This window comes from Cicer arietinum, chromosome 5, assembly GCF_000331145.2.
Source record: "Cicer arietinum cultivar CDC Frontier isolate Library 1 chromosome 5, Cicar.CDCFrontier_v2.0, whole genome shotgun sequence".
NCBI lineage: Eukaryota > Viridiplantae > Streptophyta > Magnoliopsida > Fabales > Fabaceae > Cicer > Cicer arietinum.
In genome coordinates, this window is record NC_021164.2 from 41,370,669 (window position 1) to 41,389,965 (window position 19,297).

Sequence of the window (19,297 nt, forward strand, 5' to 3'; positions counted from 1 at the left end):
GGGAGAAAGGAGGGAATTTGGTTCACGGTCACAGAGGAAGAAGACGATGGATTTGGTTTTCCTTCCTTTTTCCTTTCCTCTATTCTCTTTCCTTTCTATTTCCTTTCCTTTCTTTTCTATTTCCTTTTCCTTTCCTCTCAATCAAACATATATACATAAATATATATAATAAATATAACTTAACAAATATCTCAAATCTAGATATTTGTTAAATTACCATTTCACCCGTAACGCATTAAATTCTACGTCAAGGATTCACCGCAGTTAATTTCAATTTATTTATCGACGAGAATTCTTAATTGGCATCAAAATATCTTTTTTGATTATAAAACTCCAAAATATTATTAACTTTGGCTTAAAAGCCTCCGAGCCAAAATCCAAAATACACCAAAAATACATAAATGGTACTTTAAAATTATGGGTCTTACAGTTACAATACAGATTCAAATATCCATAATAATATTTTAAGAAAGTTGCAAGTGACAATATTATTTGAGATATGTGAAAATAATTGATAGGAAATTGCAAGTATAATTATAAAGTTGCGATTAATATGACATAACTCTTAGTTATAAAGTCACAATTATTTATCTATTTATCATAATCAAATTCTTAAAAAATTTGCAAACATTTATCTTTCAATTATAAGTATTGTAGTGGTCATATGATATTAATAGATGTTAAAACATAAAAAAAAAAAAAAATTAATTAAACTAAATATTAATATAATAAATAAATAATTTATATAAGTGCGAACCAGAGTGGATGTTTTATTACATGTATCTGCCCCTATACCCACTTTATTTTACGGGTAATTACTTGTCCCTGTGCCTATATCCATTATGCGAATTTTTTTCGTACTCAATGTAGGTTTTTTGCGGGTATCCAATAAGTCTAGTTCTAATTGTCATCCCTTGAAGAGAGAACTAGAATTAGAGCTTAGTAGAGAGCTCGTAATGTTGTAGTCCAGATTCAAATGACTACCAAGATTGTCAGGAAATGAAGAAGTTCAAGCTTAAGCGGCTAAAGATCGTGCAGAGAAGTTACAAAGTGAGTTGATTACATTATGGACATTATTTGTTGATCTTGTTATTATGATGTTATGGTTACTTTTTGTAATTGTTACAACAAATGTGTTTGTAGCGTAATTTTTTTATTTTAAAGCGCCGCATTATTTTATAGTGCGAGAACAACTTTCATACTTTGGATGTGCATGTTATCTTGTTAATGAAATATGACTTGTAATAAATTTGATGGATTATTCTTGTTCTTAATAATTCTTAGTATTAAATTAAAAACAAAAATATTATAGGCGATGGTGAAAAAAAAGACCTAATTCCAACCATATTGACGTGACATTATTTTGAGTTGACTTTAGCGTTGGTCATCCGAAACTACACATTTTTAATTGACTTTTCAAGAGTTAATTTTAGGGTCAGTGTGTTTGATGCTATATTATTTTTTGGGTTATCTCTCAACGAGTTGACTGTAGCATCATATAAGGTATTTTTCCCATAACATCGATGTTGACTCGAGCTAGCCGACACTAGTGTTTGTATGGAGCAATTTAGCGTGACCCTCTTTTTAATACTAAGTAAGTGTTAGTGTTGGTTTTTTACCCTCTAGCGTGGGCTTTTGGCCCATGTTAAATACAATTTTACTAGTAGTGTACTTTATTTCAAGATAGATTGAATAATATTTTTTGCTTTCAGTTGAAAATTAGTTTTCAAAAAGCATAGATTATGAATAGATTATTAATAATTTTGTAACAAATAGTACAGAGAGGAAACATTTCCAATAATTATAAGAGCACAATTATTTTTGTTCGTCCAAGACGACAACAATCTCAAGGATGACCCTGATATCATTAACAACTCTTTAATATAAAGAGTGAAGATTCATTATAGTCCTTTAGGAAAACTACGAAACCTAATTTAGTCTTTGAAAAAAATAAAAGTAACATTTAGTCTTTTTGAAAATTAAACTAGAACAACTTAGTTCTTACCTTTTTTTATACTTTATTAGGTTGATGAAGGAAAGATGGGGGAAAGAAAAGAAAGTGAAAGAAGAGAAAACATCACAGAAAATAAGATGATTATTTTAATAGTTTAGTATAAATAAAAGAGTCTATTATAATATATTAAAACATAATCTTGAATTCTATCCGCGACAACTCATATATATGTATGCCACATATTCCAAAGTTTGTTAACTCACAAAAACTTCTGATGTGGCACCTCTCAAATCACACTACTTCTTTCGTGTTTTGCTTCCATTGTATTTTGTTTCACCAATATGTAAAGTAAAACAAACTCTTTCACTTGCTCATTTAAATATAATTATTTCATATATTTAGCAACTTTAACTCTAATCAATATACTTAAAGGCTTTGATCACTTATCAAACTTTTCAATTCAATAACTTATAAAATAAAAAGAACAATTCACTCACTATCTTCAATGCATTGTTTATCAAACATAAAGATTCATCCGTTGATCACACTTTTACATTTGGTTTAAGTCATTTACAAATGGATAAAGATATTATAAAATGAAACAAAGTCAATGGATGAATAACATTTGGTTCAAGTTCACGCATGCATTTCAACGTGTGACACATTTTTAGTTCACAAATGTTTCAATAATATTGTTTCTCTGTTGTCGTTATTGTTGAAGACTATATAAGGATATGAGTATTTTCCTAAGCTATTGAATGTGTCTTTCATAACATATTATTTTTGTAATTAAAAAACACATTTTATAAGTAAAATAATTGGTTATATGAAACAATAGCTAATGTAATTGAAATTGCTCCATATCCAAAAGAGTAGATATATAATTGGTTTGTAGTTATAATATTAACTTGAAGTTTAAATTTCACACAAACTACTATTTTGTATCAAATTCTCATTTGTCTTGAGAGTTTTGTGTAAATAACATTTTTACTATCTAAAAAATATTATTATTATTACTATTATTATTTAAGACTTTTGAGCAAAAGAAATTTCTATTTTGTTTTGTAGTGTTTCTTCTATATATTTATCAGCTATATTTGTATACGCGAATAATTATTGCAATATTTTAAATACTATAGTACACACTAGGATACACATTATCATTTAATACATGTGTGGATTGATAAAATTACATATTTGTATAAATTTTAACATTTAACAAAAACTATTCTTTAAAGGCTGAACAAAATTACGGTAATTTTTTTCAATTCACCATCAATTCAAACATACACTTATACACAATATTAGTTCTTCAAAAGTTTACATTTCATGTTTACAACTTAGAGTTTATCGGAAAAGTTTTCTTTACTAAAATGTCTTCATTTTTACATACTTAAATTTATTAATTTTTTGAGTTACGATGACAAGTCTTTCTACTAAGAAAGAATTTGGTCACATTATTTGGTCACACACACAAAAAAGTTATATTTCTTTTAATTATTTGAAAATTATACATTATTTAATTATTACTTTTCTACTTTTTTTCTTTTATGTATGTGTCCGCACAAGAATTATTCTCTATTAAGTTATTATGAACTCTTAGAGTATATAAAAAAAAATTGAGGGACATGTGAAGTTGTTCATTTTTTACTGTCAAACTGAGTAATTCATTTTCGAGTTGGTGTATACAATGTTATATTGTATTGTCAATTACTTTGAGTAAGACGATATTAACTATTGCTTGACAAAATTTATGGAGTATAATTTTTATCCTAAGAAGTCTTTGGTACACACTCAAATCCAACTACTAATCAAGGCTATATACCTTTTTGTGAATCTTTATGAATTTGTATTCACATTTTCATTGAAATGGATTATCTTATTTAACTATATACATCATTAGTTTGATGTTAACTAATTTTTTACATAAAATAATTTTCATGATTAAATTTTAATATTAAAAATGTCAAAAAGTACATAAATATAAAAATATAATGTTTCCAAACTATTATAAATCATATAAAATGAAGAACATATTATAGTTAAATATACAACTTTTATGATAAAGAAATGTTGAACTTTAACAAATATATCATTCGAATGAACACTTCAAAGAAAACAAAAAGCTTGAATAAACCAATTCTAAGTAGAAAAAAATGTTAAAGATAATGACTACATCACTAAAGTTACAAAATCTTATCAATAATATCATATTTTAATATATGTTGCGTTGATTGTATTAATCAACAAGATTTTACATTTTTCATTGAAATAAAGTAAACTTAGACTATATATAGTTATTCAAATATATATTTACCTCTTTACACGTAAATGTTTTAATATATTCTACTTTAGAACAAAAATATTACTTTTAATTTACATATTATTATTTTATATTTAATAATATATGAAATTTTATTGTGTAACGCGTGGTTTAACATCTAGTTTAATTTATAACACCGACAATTTAAAGTCATTTTACATTTTCATCAAATGAGAAACTATTTTGAGTAGTTTCTCTTAAAAATTATCAACTTATTTTCTATTAAATAATCAATTTATTTTCTATTATTTTTCTCTTTCCTTTTTACTTTCTTTTCTTTCCTCTATATTTTCTACATATATCAACCAAATAAAATGTCAAAGGTATGGACTAAATTATCTTGATTTAATTTTTTTAGAGACTAAAAGTTACTTTTATTTATTTGTAAGGCTTAGCTCAACTAGTAAAATACCGATATTGTTAGTTTGAATATCATGTCTCGAGTTCGAATATAAGACCTCGCATTTGTATGCGAATTTCTTTATTATTTCCACAATAAATTTAAAAAAAATTATTTTTATTTTTTTCGTAGACTAAATTGAGTCTTACGCTCACGAGGACTAAAAAAATGAGTTTTTGCTGTAATATAAAATTCATTTTATTTAAACTCATTTTAGTGCATCCCATAATTTATCAATTAAGCTAATTGACATGAATTAATATGATTTATAAATAAAATTTTCAATTAGAGAGAATATATAAAATATAAATTAAGAATTAATTTGCTTGAAAGTTTAAACTTTTCAACAAAATTCCTTTTTCTATTAGTTGTATAATAAACATAAATTTGATTAGTTTTCAGTTTAACTTAATTTTGATTTTCTGTTACTGTAATTTGGCTTTTTTAATACATTAATATTGCTTTTGTTAATTATAGAAATTGGCGTTTATAAGTTAAGCCATAGCCTTATTATTATTCTAAGTAAAGCAATGTGATAATTATCAAATCAACAATCCTCGTTCTTTTTTTGTCAAATAAACGATCCTCATTAAAAATTATGTCTTTGCAATAAAACATATTAATTATATTTTCATTAATACCACCTATCTTTACGTGAAAATTAATTTAATTGATAAGGAGTTGACTCATATTCTACAAAGGTACGAGTTTAATATTTATTGATGGTGTGTAGACCTATCTGACGAGGCCTCCTCAAACATCTGAGGTCTCCTCTAATTAATATTAATATTAATGATTATTCGTAACTCAACTTATATAAATTTTATTGTTATAAAAAGAACATGTATCTCTAAATATAAGTTTCATTTCAAATTTTTAGATACCGTTTTTGACATGTGGTTATTATTATTTGTAATTGGAGTGGTAAATCCTCCCAAAAATTCACACACAAGTGTGAGATCTCGAGTTCGAATTCAGAACATTATTTTTAGTATAATAATACCTCATGTGTCAATTGAACTAAGTCTTATAGATTTTTTTTTTATAGATGAGATGATATAGTTACTACAAAAAACTCACATACAACTAGAACATAACCGTCTTAATATTTTGGAGGTCTTGTTCTAATATTAAAAATTGAAATCCTAATAAAAAAAATATAATTTTAATAATTAAAAAATAAAATACATTTTAGTCTCGATAAAATGTCAAAATTTTATTTTAGTTCCTATAAAAAAATCTCAACTTTTTAGTCCCTAAATTTTTTTTAATTCTCTTTTAGTCTCTATTTTGAATTTTTTATTTATTTAAAAAATAATGATATTTTAGTCCCTATAAAATCATAATCGAGATTAGAAGTGAATAAATATTTTGTAGACTAAACTTAAAATATCATAATTTTGTAGGAATTAAAAATATATTTAACTCAAAATTACTCTGATTTTATTATATTATAAAAAATAAAAAAATTTGAGGCCCTCACCAAGACACCAACTGGGGGTTTATCACATCCCAATAACCAACCCTGATAGCATATTTTCGAATTCGAACTCGAAATATATTCTTCAATCTAATAATATCATCATTTATCAATTGAGTTAAGAGTGAAGAATTTTTTTGACATAGTTCCAATTAATATTATTAAATTCATTGAAAGATAAAAAATTAAATTTAATCAGAACTATACACAAAAGGGTGTTTGATCTTTTGATTCACAGAAACCCATGGTTATGAGTTTGATCTTTTAATGTTTATATTTGTTGTATTATAAAAATAAAATAAAAAATAAATTTCTTGAGAAGGCCAACTCAAATCGAATATGTAAGATATAAATGAATAAACAAGACCTTTTCACCAAAAATATAAAAATAAAAATAAAAATAAATAAACAAGACAACAAAAAGTCAAAAGTGAAGTTTCAAAATTTCAATTTTATGTTGTTGGCTCATTCCCATTTCCTCTGCTATGACTTTTTCTTAACGCGATTTTGCAGACTTTGTACAAACCATATTATATAACCCTTCTTTTACTTCAACCATCTATGCACTCAATTTCCTCAGGTTTGTATGTACCCTTCTTCTATTTTCCTTTGTCATCATCATCTTCATCTAAATGATCAATTTCCCAGCTTAATTTTCAATTTTTTTTATGTGGGTTTTACTTGTTGATCACTTGTTCCTTTTTCTGCTATGATTCACAGAAACCCATTTTGTCCTTTTTTTTTGTAACACCAATTTTTCACCACCCCATCTTAGTTTTTATGAATTTAATCTCTTTTGAGTTGGGTTTGTTTGTATTATCTATCCAAAATTTAATTTTGATGGAAAAGGAATAATGGTTTTTTCTTTTTAATTTAAGATATTTGGTTTGACTTTTTGGTTCATAGGTTAATTACAAGATCATCGTTTCTTCAAAGTTATACATAGAGAAAGTGTTATTGTTTCTTCAAAGTAGAGAGAGAGAGAGAGAGAGAAAGTGCTGTTGTTTTTTCAAAGTAGAGAGAGAGAGAGAGGATGTTTGGTTCAAAGAAATCTCCTTTGAAAGATACTAAACCTAGCTCAAAGCATAACCCCTTTGATTCTGATGAAGAGAAAAAGGATAACAGAAAGTATAATTCTTCAAGGAAGACTTCTTCTGGATATAACCTAGTTCAGGGAGAAACTAATACCAACCCCTTTGACGATGTTGATGCTCGTGGACACTCTTCGTCGCCGTATGCCGCGTCCTCCGGAAATCGAACCTTGTATAAGAACGATTTCCGGGATTCTGGGGGATTGGAGAATCAATCAGTAGAGGAATTGGAGAACTATGCTTTGTACAAGGCTGAGGAAACCACAAAATCGGTAAACAATTGTCGGAAGATAGCCGAGGAAATGCGAGAGGATGCTACCAAGACTTTGGTGATGCTGCATCATCAGGGCGAGCAGATTACAAGGAGTCATGATATTGCTGCTGGCATTGACCATGATTTAAGTCGGGTATTGATCGTGTTATTTCATAGTTAATTAATGCAATTATTTTGAACCAGGATCCTCTGTAATGTCCAAATGATACAGTGAATGGATCTTGTTCGTTGGATGAAAATCAGACGGCTTGTATTTTGACTTCATCAACTCGAGTATAAAATACAACTTACGATCTTTATCCCATGGTCGAATACTGTTGCAGTCAATGGATCTCGGTCGTTGGATGAAAATGGGACAACTCGTATTTTGACTTCAAAATGAGTTTAAAATACAACTCGTATGAGCTTTTTATCTTCATCCAATGGCCAATATCCACAACAACTGGAATTGCAACAATGAGAATCCATATCTAGTTATTTTAGGTCTCGTGTATGGGGGAACCTTTGTCATGATACCTTTAGTGAAAACAAGGTTGCTGCTTTTGTTATGCAGCCTCTTTTGAAAGAGCCTTTTGAATTGGTATTTTTGGCTTTGTTTTAACTTTCTTATTGGTGTTTATAGGGAGAAAAGCTTTTGGGAAGTCTTGGTGGCATGTTCTCCAAAACATGGAAACCAAAGAAGACAGGCACAATAAAAGGCCCTGTAATATTTGGAGGTTAGTATTTTCTCTTTATGTTCTCGCCTTCTCATGTTTAGTTATTGGATCTAATTCATATACACCATAGGTGTAAATATTTTTTAACTGTCAATTAATTATAATCTTCAGATCATTAAAAACTTTTGGCTTTAATAATAATAACTACTTCTAAAGTGACATATATAAATTGTTATGATTTGTTGACAATGTAAAATATTTTGCACTGATAATGTATCAAACTTCGACATTTTATTATTTTGGGATGTATGATATAGTCATTCACATACAATATACTTCATGATGCAGAAGATCCAGTCAGAAGAAGTGCCAACCACTTGGACCAAAGAGAGAAATTAGGATTGAACTCTGCTCCTAAAGGGCAATCAAAGCCAAGGAAAACACTTCATGAGCCAACAAATGCATTTGAAAGAGTCGAGGTTCGTAACAACTTGGCGAAGATTTAAATGTTGTTTACAGTTATCTGAAGTACTGAACATGACAAAAGTTATGAATCTTACTGCTTTATTTATATGATGGATCTCTGAACTGATAGTTTTCTATTTTTGTCCTGGCCCTAATGACCATATCATTGTATGGAGTCAATCAGTTTTATTTATGGCCTGTTTGGCTGAGGGAATACAGACGGAAGGGGAATTTAATTTTTAGTTGTTTGATTCAATTTTTGGAGGGTATATGAGGGGTAGGAACAAAAATCTTCCTCAGTCAAATTTAGCTCCCTCTGATATTGAGGGGATTTGGAGGGACAGAGTGTTGGGCAGTAAAAAACCAAATCAAAAATGAAATAAGCGTAGTAGAGATGAGAATGAAGCAGTTGATGTGGGGAAAAACTAGACGAGATAGGATTAGGAATGACCGCATTAGAGAGAGAGTTTAGTAGCACCTATCATAGAAAAGATGGTGTAAACTCAGCTTAGGTGGTTTGGGCATGTGAAGAGAAGACTTGTAGATTCTATAGTAAGAAGATTTGATCAGATGGAGGGTAGTCAAATTACTAGAGGCAGAGGAAAACCTAGAAAACTATAAGAGAAACTATTAATAAAGACCTAGAGATTAGTGATTTACATAAAGATATAATGTATGACAGAACATATGATGTTGTTTGATCTATGTAGCCGACCGACTTAGTGAAATAAGGCTTGATTGTTGTCGGATAGGAGGGGCGGGATTCTTAAGTCAATTTTAGCTCCCCATGATATTGAGAGGATTTGGAGGGAAGAAAAGATTTTTTATAAACTCGTAGAGGATTTGACTAAAATAACCTTACATTAAATGTTAAATAAGAGTTTAAAATGTAAATTAGCACTTTCCTTCCATTAAAATCTCTCTTCTCAACTAAATACGATGTCTAAATCTCTCCCTTCTCATGGTTTGAACCAAATAGACAGAATTATTGATAACTTTGCAGCCGCTCTCATATTTCTCCCATTAACCACCTAAACTTTCAACTTTCAAGTCATTATAAGTCCGGCCCGGATACCGTATTTTCATTGGCATTTTCTCCTTTGCCTTGTACAATGCTACGCTTAGTATTGAATTCAGCAATGTCCTGAAACAGGTTGAAAAAGGGAAGCAAGATGATGCACTGTCAGATATAAGTGATCTCTTGGGAGAACTTAAAGGAATGGCCATTGACATGGGATCTGAAATTGAAAGGTAAGTAAACTGAATTCTATGTTGTTTTCTAAAATTTTACCACCTTGATATTCTTAAATACTATTTGAATCTTTTGAAAGAGTGGTAAATAGATAGTTGAGTTAAATATATTTTTTATCGCCTCAAATACAATTTATTTAAGTTTAGTTCTCTATTTATTCCTCACTAAACATACAAAAAACCAAATCAACACTATCTATATAGATCTTTTAAATGATCTAGCATTCACTTGACAACTGAGTCAAGATCTCAATATTACTTAAATATATTAATTAATTAAAAAAATAATTCAGTTATCATGATAACCACATCATTTAAAAAGTCTATGTGGCAAATTTATTTTTTTTGTCTTTGGTCGGTAGAAGAAAGGGTAAATACTAAGTTTGAAAACATGAAATAAGTGGAAATGGAATACTAAGTCCCTATTTTTTTTGTGAAAACATTTTCAATTTTAATTATGTTTATTTATTTTATTTTGATAAAGACTCTTGAAGTGAATCATTGTCATACAAAAAATATGAAATGTTAGTAAAAAAAGATGCATTTTCAGAAATAGTGGAAACAGTTTTGACATTTTCATTGTTTTATAAATAATGTAGACAATTTTTCATTTTAAAAAGTATCTTACCATTTTATTAATAAGCAAAACCAACACAAATTTTAAGAAATAGAAAATGTTTTCACAAAGTATTCAGGTCCTAAACTTTGATGAATGATATTTTTTTTGGACCAAAAGTATTTAACCCTAAATAATTTACTAGTCGTATAATTATGCAGATCCATTTCACTTTTCTTTAGCATGTTTATAATTAAAAGTGATTTTGGTAATGTTGCAGGCAAAACAAAGCCATAGATGGGTTTGAAAAGGACACCGAGAAGTTGAATATCCGCATGAATGGTGCTAATCAACGTACTCTTCATTTACTTCGAAAATAGGGATTCAAATCATGTGATTAATTTTAATTGGAGATTCGAACTTTATAAAAAGAACACTGGGTTCAATATAATATACATTTCGCTTGAGAAAATAAGTTGTGTTCCCTGAAATATATTGTATATTGATTTGGGATCGTTTATGATTCAGTTATCAATATCATGATTCATGCAGCATGTATAAGTTGTAAATCATTTTTATAATTTATTTTATAAAGCTTTGAAAACATTTATGTTCATTTAGAAATATCATGAGTTATTTTCATAAACTCTTATAAATATTTTAAAAAAATATTAAGGGAAAATTATTATTAATATTAAAAGCATTAATGGTAATTTTACAACAATTATATATGGAATTTAAACTTTGTCAATTAAGTTAGAATGTTAAGCTTTTACTATTAATTTGACATCATGAGGATGGAACTAAATTATTTTGAATACACTTTTAGCAAGAGTGATTTAGTCCACAAGTACAATCCTCTAATTTTCTCTTCTAGGAATGTATGTTACGAAACTTTGTGGGAAGAATTTAAATTGTGGCTGCGCTTGCGAAACTCTAAAACCTGAACGTTTGAAAATAATTTAAACTCTATAACATTTGTTGAAAATAATTTAATCAGAAAATTCAAATAATAAAAAATCTCCTTGTACAGTACAATACACTTGTTCTATAACATGTCAATGATAGGTTGGGATTTGACTAGCATATCACACACATACACTTTTTTTTCGTTATAACTAAAAGGTTGTACAAATTTATGTAAGAATTGATGGCAAACAATCAATATTATTGCATATGAAATGACAACAAGTTAACGTGTTCTATTTCATCCTATTGATCTATCAACCTGACTAAATCTAAGCGGATCAGGTTAGATTAGGAAGATAGGTTAAAATTAACACCCCACCCTACCACATCTGCAGGTCCACCCGCCAATAACGATTCACAAAAAATAACATGTAAAACGCAATGATAGTTAGGGCTGATTGACATTCAAAAAAATACTCTAAAAATTAGACAAATAAAGTACATAAAACTTGTGTAATTAATAAAAATTAATATAATAAAATAAATACCAACCCAACATGCATGCGTGTCTGCCCTGCTCACGAGCCTAACATGCAATACGCAAAATACACTACCGGATTCACGCTTCTGGTAGTGCATTTACACTTTTTTTTTAACTTTCGAAACCTAGGATCCGGTAAAACATAGCATTTCTAGGGGGCGGCGATGAACTATTTCCTTTTTATGGACTATGCGGAGGGGGCCAATACAGGTTGGAGGGTTAAAAAGTCCAACTCATCCCACCAAAAAAGACGGCTTTCACAAGGTCAAAGTCCATCAATCCCCACAGATTCAGAAATAAAACTCATAAGTTGAGCACGGTTAAACCAGAAATAAAACTCACAATTTATTCACAAGTTGATACATTTTTATGTTTCATCAAAATTAAAATTACTGCAACGGCTATAACTTGCTCACTACTTACAATTACCAAGAGCTTGCAATTCCATATAGTTCTAATACCTAGTTTTATAACACTATATAAAAAACCTTAAACTATAGTTTTCAATGTCCAGCACAAGCTGGAGCATCAAAGTTAGGGTACACAATAAATGCAATGGACAAAGGAGCTATATATATTGGAGATCTTACATTACTGTGCACTGGATTCAATGTTGGAATATCTCCTTCATTTGTTAACTTGAGTGGAATTCCATTCAGCACCATGGTTTGGCTTCTGAGGTTACCATATTTTGGAGTTAAGTGATACTCTTCTCTAAATGTTACCTCTGACCCTTTTGTTCCAACCCAAGAAAATGTTTTCTTGAGGTTATGAATGAATGAATTCCTTTCTTTATGAATGCTTTTGGTCACTTCACTTGCTTTTACACTTACAGGGTTTTTGACATTGAGTATGAAGTGAGTTTGATTGCTTAAGTTGATCACAAGTAATGTTACACCAGCCTGTAGAATGAACTTGATAAGAATTTGAATAAAAGGAATTGCTAGCAAGTTAAGCCTGACATTGAACGAACCTGAAAATTCAATAATTTCAAACTTTCACGATCAATCAAAATTCCATGTAGTTTCAAAAAACGTCAAAGTTATAGAAATCTTTATCATTGGGGAATTCTTAACGGATAAGAACGTGGTGTTTAAATATTTAAGTAATAAATGGGAATGGAGATGACTTATTTCAGTTTAACAATTGAAAATTGTTAGAATGCAGTTTGCCCTATTGTGTTGGGTGTGAAGGGATATATTTAGTCCGGCGTCATCTAGAGATATGACATAAGGAGTGCTTATAAGACTTCTATAGCCCTCACCTTACTAGCCAATTTTATGGGCTAGATTTAGACTCTAAGCCAAAATTCTAAGATAGTATCGAAGCTTAGTTCTAGATTTAATGTTTGGCCACCATCATTCTCCACACTTTAGGCCCATAGTTCTAGGCGTGAGGGGGTATGTTGGAAAGTTACCTTAATTGCAGTATCTTTGGGCTGCCTTTATTGAAACATCCAACACCTTACTTAACCTTAATTGTGCTCCCACATCAACCTGAGATATGATAAGTTTTTTGTGATAATATGATTATATGATCACTGGTTACTGGTTCCCTTGCTCAATGCTCATAATCCTAAACATATGGACTTGGACTTCTTTTATAAGAGAGAGTGTACTCAATAAGCAACTGCAGATTTTGCATGTGGAAGCCACTATTTAGATACTCCATGTGCCGAAATCCTAATCAAGGCTCTCTCTGCCACCAAATTTGAAGCTATGAGGTCCAAGCTTAGTGTGTGTATCTATCATCTTTTCATTACTCCTTGAGCTTGTGTGGAACTACTAGAGTATATTTACTCGGGTTTATAGTTGTATTTATTCTCTACTGTACCTGATCTATTCTTAGTTTCAACACCCGTAGCTAACAGCACAGTATTGACTTAAAAAAAACTAACTGAACCGTATTCAGTTAGTAAAAGTTTTTTTTTATAAGCTTAACAACTTTATTATATCATCAAAATTTAGCACAAGCAGTGCCAAGAATAGTGTGCAAAATTACATGCAGAGGATGAACCCAATTTAAACAGTTAACAATCCAAAAGCAAAATCTCCCCCAGCCGCTAGAGAAACACAGGAACTGCAAGCTAGACCAATCACCAACCACTACTTAAAAACAAATCAGCAAACCCCAAAGACAACCTTTGTGCTTATCCAACTCCAAAGTTTCAATTGGATGACCTCTACTATCTTCTGTGCATAAAGTTTCAATTTGATGACCTCTATGGACATAAAAAAAAACTGATTCCACAACCACCAAATAGCTCAAACAATCGCAAATCAAATCACCTGCCATGCTTCCCTAACTTTGTGACATTGGGTAGTAACCCTTGAAACTGCTGGAAATTATTTCTGCAGTCATTATGCTAAACTGACATAATTTCTAACCAACGTCGACATAACCACCATACTTGAACAAACCTGGGACATTCAGAGAACAAGTGGGTAACTGTCTCAACTGCACCCTGACGCCCGACACACATCTCCACTCGGTCGGTGGCAGCAAACTTTTATCTACAAGATTTTCCTTTCAGGGCACTCTATTCAACGCCAATCGCCAAACAAAACAGGACACCTTTGATGTAACCAGCTTGTTCCAAATTTCTAAAAAGAAAGAATCTCTACAAGGAAGACCATCATGAATAATCACAGAATATATTCCTCCTTTTTCATGCTTCCATACAGTATTTTCAAATTTCCGCCATGGTAGATTTTGTGCCAACTGCCATAGAATGCAACACTTATAATATCCGTCATAGGCCTCAACACCATGTTTATATGGCAGATTTTTGGCTTGCCGCCATACTCCGCCATTGGTAACACTGCTTCCATATCCATCTATCTCTAACCCCTTGTTACACAACCATGTTAACTTCCCGCTGAAACAATTCCATCCTCCATTACCACATCCACGCCCACTGTCCCTCGATCCACTCCCCCATCTCCTTCACAAATGCATTAGGAGAGTTTGAAACCGATAATAGCCTACTAAATATTGAGGCCAACAATCCAACAACAACACAACTATCATACCAGAATGTACGATGTTGTATATACTAAGAGTTATCACTACGAAGATTTCTGAATACCCTAGCTATTGTAATCAAATAATAATATACACCGCCAAAGAATCAATCCGCAGTTATCCTATTTAAATTATTATTTCTAACAAAGTAACAAACGATGTTAAGCTTTGTATGATATCATGTAAGCTTAAATTTTTCAATAATTGGGTCATGAATCATCAAACATCGTATATATTATATATATAAGAATGAAAACTGAACTCATTATGTCTCTCTATAATATAATATCCTTCCAAACGAGTTTGAACTAAATTAGCATACTTACTCTGTCTTTTGAACAAAGGGCATAAGTGCGTAAAAAAGGTGAAGAAATATCACTCGAAACTGCAAGAACCTTCCTTCCCATCAGCCGATGCCACAAAAGTGCACTGTTTGCAAGACCAGAATCTTGGATCAGAAATGTTAAACAATGATATATTAATTGTTAGAATAAATGAAATATCTTATAATACTTGATATTAGTTAGCCTATATTGAATTATTTCATAGGATGCATTTCTTATCTTAGAGTATCTCTTAAGATTAGTTTCCATGTAATTATTTGTTTCAGGATTTGGAGTCCTTTTTGGATAAATAGGTTAATTATGCACTTATGATATAAAAGCTTATGTATAAACTATTTCTACAGCAAAAGATAAATAAAGTCAAACTATTTTCATATAAGTTATAAGTTGTTTTCATAATCTATCTTGGAGAGTGTTAGAATATTAGAAAATATCTTATAATATCTTTTATATGATATTAGAGTATCTTTGAGTTATTTTCTATGATCAATTTATAATCATAGAGAATCTTAGAATATCTCTCTTTATTATTATGATTTATTCCTAATTTAGGATTGAGTTTATGTTTCTCTATAAATAAAAATTAGTATTGAGTCTTTTGTAATCAAGTCAGCATTAAGCTATTATTAATAATATTCAAACCCTTAATATTTTCACTCCTCCTTTTCTCTAAAATCCAACAACTTCAACATGGTATCTAGAGCCTGTTAAGAGAGACAACCCTATAGCATGATTACCCGGAACCCACTGTCCTTCGGTGAGATTTTTTTTTCCAGTAAAACCGTGTCTCATTTCCAGTTTACCCTTTCTTTGTCGCTTTTTGTTCATTTTTTCAGAAAATCAGTCCACTGTTCATCGCGCGCAGTCCTGTTCATGAAAAAAAAAAACTCTTCCGCCACTGTTTTGCTGCTGGTTTTAGGTAATTGTTTATTGATTATGGCTACTTATGAAGATTTTCTTCGGTGGGTAGAGTATTGTCAGAACTCAAGTTCCGCTGTTTCGGTCGCACAAAGTGGTAATTCACCGGTTTGCATCTCACCTTCTCATAGCCCATGGATTCTTGATTCTGGTGCATCTGATCACATTACTGGTAATAAGACTCTTTTCTCCTCTCTCACAACATCTGGTTATTTACCTAGGATAGTCTCAGCCAATGGTTCCCAAACACAGTCTCAAGGGATTGACACTGTCCAAATTCTCCCTACTCTATTAGTTAAATCTGTCCTTTATGTGTTTGGCTGTCCATTTAATTTAATTTCTATCAGTCGATTGACTCGTTCTCATTACTGTGTTGTCACGTTTACTAATTGCAATATTACTTTGCAAGATCGAATATCAGGACGACAAATTGGTGTCGGCTTTGAGTCTAATGGCCTTTATTATCTCTCAAACCCATCAATAGTATGCCCTACCACATATTCTCCTCTTACTATACATGCTCAGTTAGGTCATCCGAGTCTTCCCAGACTTCAACAATTAGTACCTAATCTAACCAAATTATCTAGCTTAAATTGTGAGTCGTGTCAATTAGGGAAACACACTCGTAGTCATTTCACTGATCGAGCTAATAAATGAGCTTCCTCCCCATTTGCTTTAGTTCATTCAGATGTTTGGGTCCCTCTCGTTCTATTTCCACACTTGAGTCTAGATATTTTGTTACCTTTATCGATGATTTTTCGCGTTGTACGTGGTTATTTTTAATGAAAAATAGGTCTGAATTATTTTCTATTTTTGAACAATTTTATAAGGAAATTAAAACTCAATTTGGTGTATCCATTCGCACTTTGCGCAGTGATAATTCCTGCGAATATTTGTCCCATCAATTTCAAAATTTTATGACCTCTAACGGCAATCTTCATCAAACATCTTGTGCTCATACACCTCAACAAAATGGGACAGCCGAACGCAAAAGTCGGCACCTTATTGAAACCACTCGTACTCTCCTTCTTCATGGTAAAATATCATCTCGCTTTTGGGCGATGCTGTTCTAACGGCGTGCTACCTTATAAATCGCATGCCTTCGTCTGCTTTTGATAACAAAGTCCCTCACTCGATCATCTTCCCTGGTACCTCTCTTCAGCTGTTCTAACGGCGTGCTATCTTATAAATCGCATGCCTTCGTCTGCTCTTGATAACAAAGTCCCTCACTCGATCCTCTTTCCTGGTACCCCTCTTCACTCACTTCCTCCTCGGGTCTTCGGATCTACATGTTTTGTCCACAATCTCACTCCTAGTCTTGATAAACTTTCAAATCGATCACTAAAATGTGTCTTTCTTGGTTATCATCGGTCCCAAAAAGGTTATCGTTGTTATTCTCCTAATCTTCGACGATATCTTATATCGGCTGATGTCACATTTTTTAAGTCTTACCATCTCGCTTTTGGGGCGATGCTGTTCTAACGGCGTGCTATCTTATAAATCGCATGCCTTCGTCTGCTCTTGATAACAAAGTCCCTCACTCGATCCTCTTTCCTGGTACCCCTCTTCACTCACTTCCTCCTCGGGTCTTCGGATCTACATGTTTTGTCCACAATCTCACTCCTGGTCTTGACAAACTTTCAGCTCGATCATTAAAATGTGTCTTTCTTGGTTATCATCGGTCCCAAAAAGGTTATCGTTGTTATTCTCCTACTCTTCGACGATATCTCATATCGGCTGATGTCACATTTTGAGTCTGTTACATACTATGAGTCGCTTCCTGATCCTTTGTCTGCAACTATTCCTCTGGACCTACCAAAGACTATTTCACCTTCTCTTTTACCACTAGAGCCTATTATGTATGCCTCACCTGAGACACCTCCGATGGCCCCTCCCATTGTCCAACTTGAGACTCCTCTTGTTGATCCTCCAACTGTACAACCTCTTCAGACATACCGTCGTCGTCAACCACCATTGGTTGTACATGTCCCTACACCTGTTCTTGATACCGAGGTCATTCCAAATGCTCCTTCACCGCCACCTCCTTCTTTATCGGATCCGACCCTTGATATTCCTATTGCTATTCGTAAAGGTATACGTCCTACTCGTAACCCATCCCCTCATTACATTGACTTAAGTTACCATCGTCTTTCTCCTTTGCATTATACTTGTTTGTCTTCCCTGTCTTCTGTTTCTATTCCTAAATCTCCAGGTGAAGCTTTATCTCACCCAGAGTGGAGACAAACAATGATTGACGAGATGTGTGCACTTCAGAGTAGTGGTACATGGGAATTGGTTCCTTTACCATCTGGAAAGTCTTTAGTAGGATGTCGTTGGCTTTATACGGTGAAAGTTGGTCTTGATGGTAAGGTTGATCGTTTTAAAGCTCGTTTGGTGGCAAAAGGGTACACTCAAATTTTTGGCCTCGATTACAGTGATACTTTCTCCCATGTGGCTAAGATGGCCTCTGTTAGACTACTCCTCTCTATTGCAGTCATCAGACATTGGTCTCTACATCAACTTGACATTAAAAATGCTTTTTTGCATGGTGACCTTGAAGAAGTGTATATGGAGCAACCACCTGGGTTTGTTGCTCAGGAGGAGTCCTCTACCATGGTTTGTCGACTTCAGAGGTCTCTCTATGGTCTAAACAGTCTCCTCGAGCTTGGTTTGGTAGATTTAGCACAGTAGCGCAACAATTTGGCATGATTCGAAGGGAAGCTGATCATTCTCTTTTCTATCGCCACTCAACCCAAGGGTGCATTTACTTGATTGACTATGTAGATGATATTGTCATAACTGGTAGTGATCAACAGGGCATACTCCAGTTAAAACAACATTTATCTCATCAATTTCAAACTAAAGATCTTGGCAAGCTCCGCTACTTCTTGGGTATTGAGGTAGCCCAATCTAAGGACGGCTTAGTAATTTCACAAAGAAAGTATGTCATGGATATTCTTGAAGAGACAGGTTTGTTGAATGTCAAGTCGGTTGACACTCCTATGGATCCAAATGTCAAACTTCTACCTAATCATGGGGAGCCATTTTTAGATTCAGGGAGATATAGAAGATTGGTTGGTAAATTAAACTACCTCACAGTTACCCGTCCAG

At 31.9% G+C, this 19,297-nt stretch overlaps 2 protein-coding genes across 4 annotated transcripts in view; one reads left to right on the forward strand and one right to left on the reverse strand.

Annotated features, from left to right (window-relative positions):
• Positions 1-6,599: 6,599 nt before the first annotated feature.
• Positions 6,600-11,066, forward strand: LOC101495011 (SNAP25 homologous protein SNAP33-like). Of its 2 annotated transcripts, none has more exons than XM_004499433.4 (6): positions 6,600-6,737; positions 7,064-7,655; positions 8,145-8,238; positions 8,527-8,657; positions 9,797-9,894; positions 10,731-11,066. In XM_004499433.4, exons 2-6 carry the CDS (start codon positions 7,191-7,193, stop codon positions 10,828-10,830), a joined length of 888 nt encoding a protein of 295 aa, XP_004499490.1. In that variant the 5' UTR covers positions 6,600-6,737; positions 7,064-7,190; the 3' UTR covers positions 10,831-11,066. The 2 variants fall into 2 exon arrangements, with proteins under 2 accessions (XP_004499490.1, XP_073224256.1); XM_073368155.1 differs by having other exon boundaries at positions 6,627-6,741.
• Positions 11,067-12,197: 1,131 nt separating this feature from the next.
• Positions 12,198-19,297, reverse strand: part of LOC101494689 (heparanase-like protein 1) — a 13,531-nt gene continuing 6,431 nt past the window's right edge. Inside the window, exons 9-10 of one of the 2 annotated variants that reach the window (XM_012715476.3) lie at positions 15,251-15,353; positions 12,198-12,802 (exon numbers count right to left, since the gene is read on the reverse strand). In XM_012715476.3, coding sequence (XP_012570930.1) covers positions 12,404-12,802; positions 15,251-15,353 — 502 coding nt within the window. In that variant the 3' untranslated portion in view covers positions 12,198-12,403. Of the gene's footprint in view, positions 12,874-15,250; positions 15,354-19,297 lie in introns of both variants that reach the window. The other variant, XM_012715477.3, reaches the window with a different exon arrangement.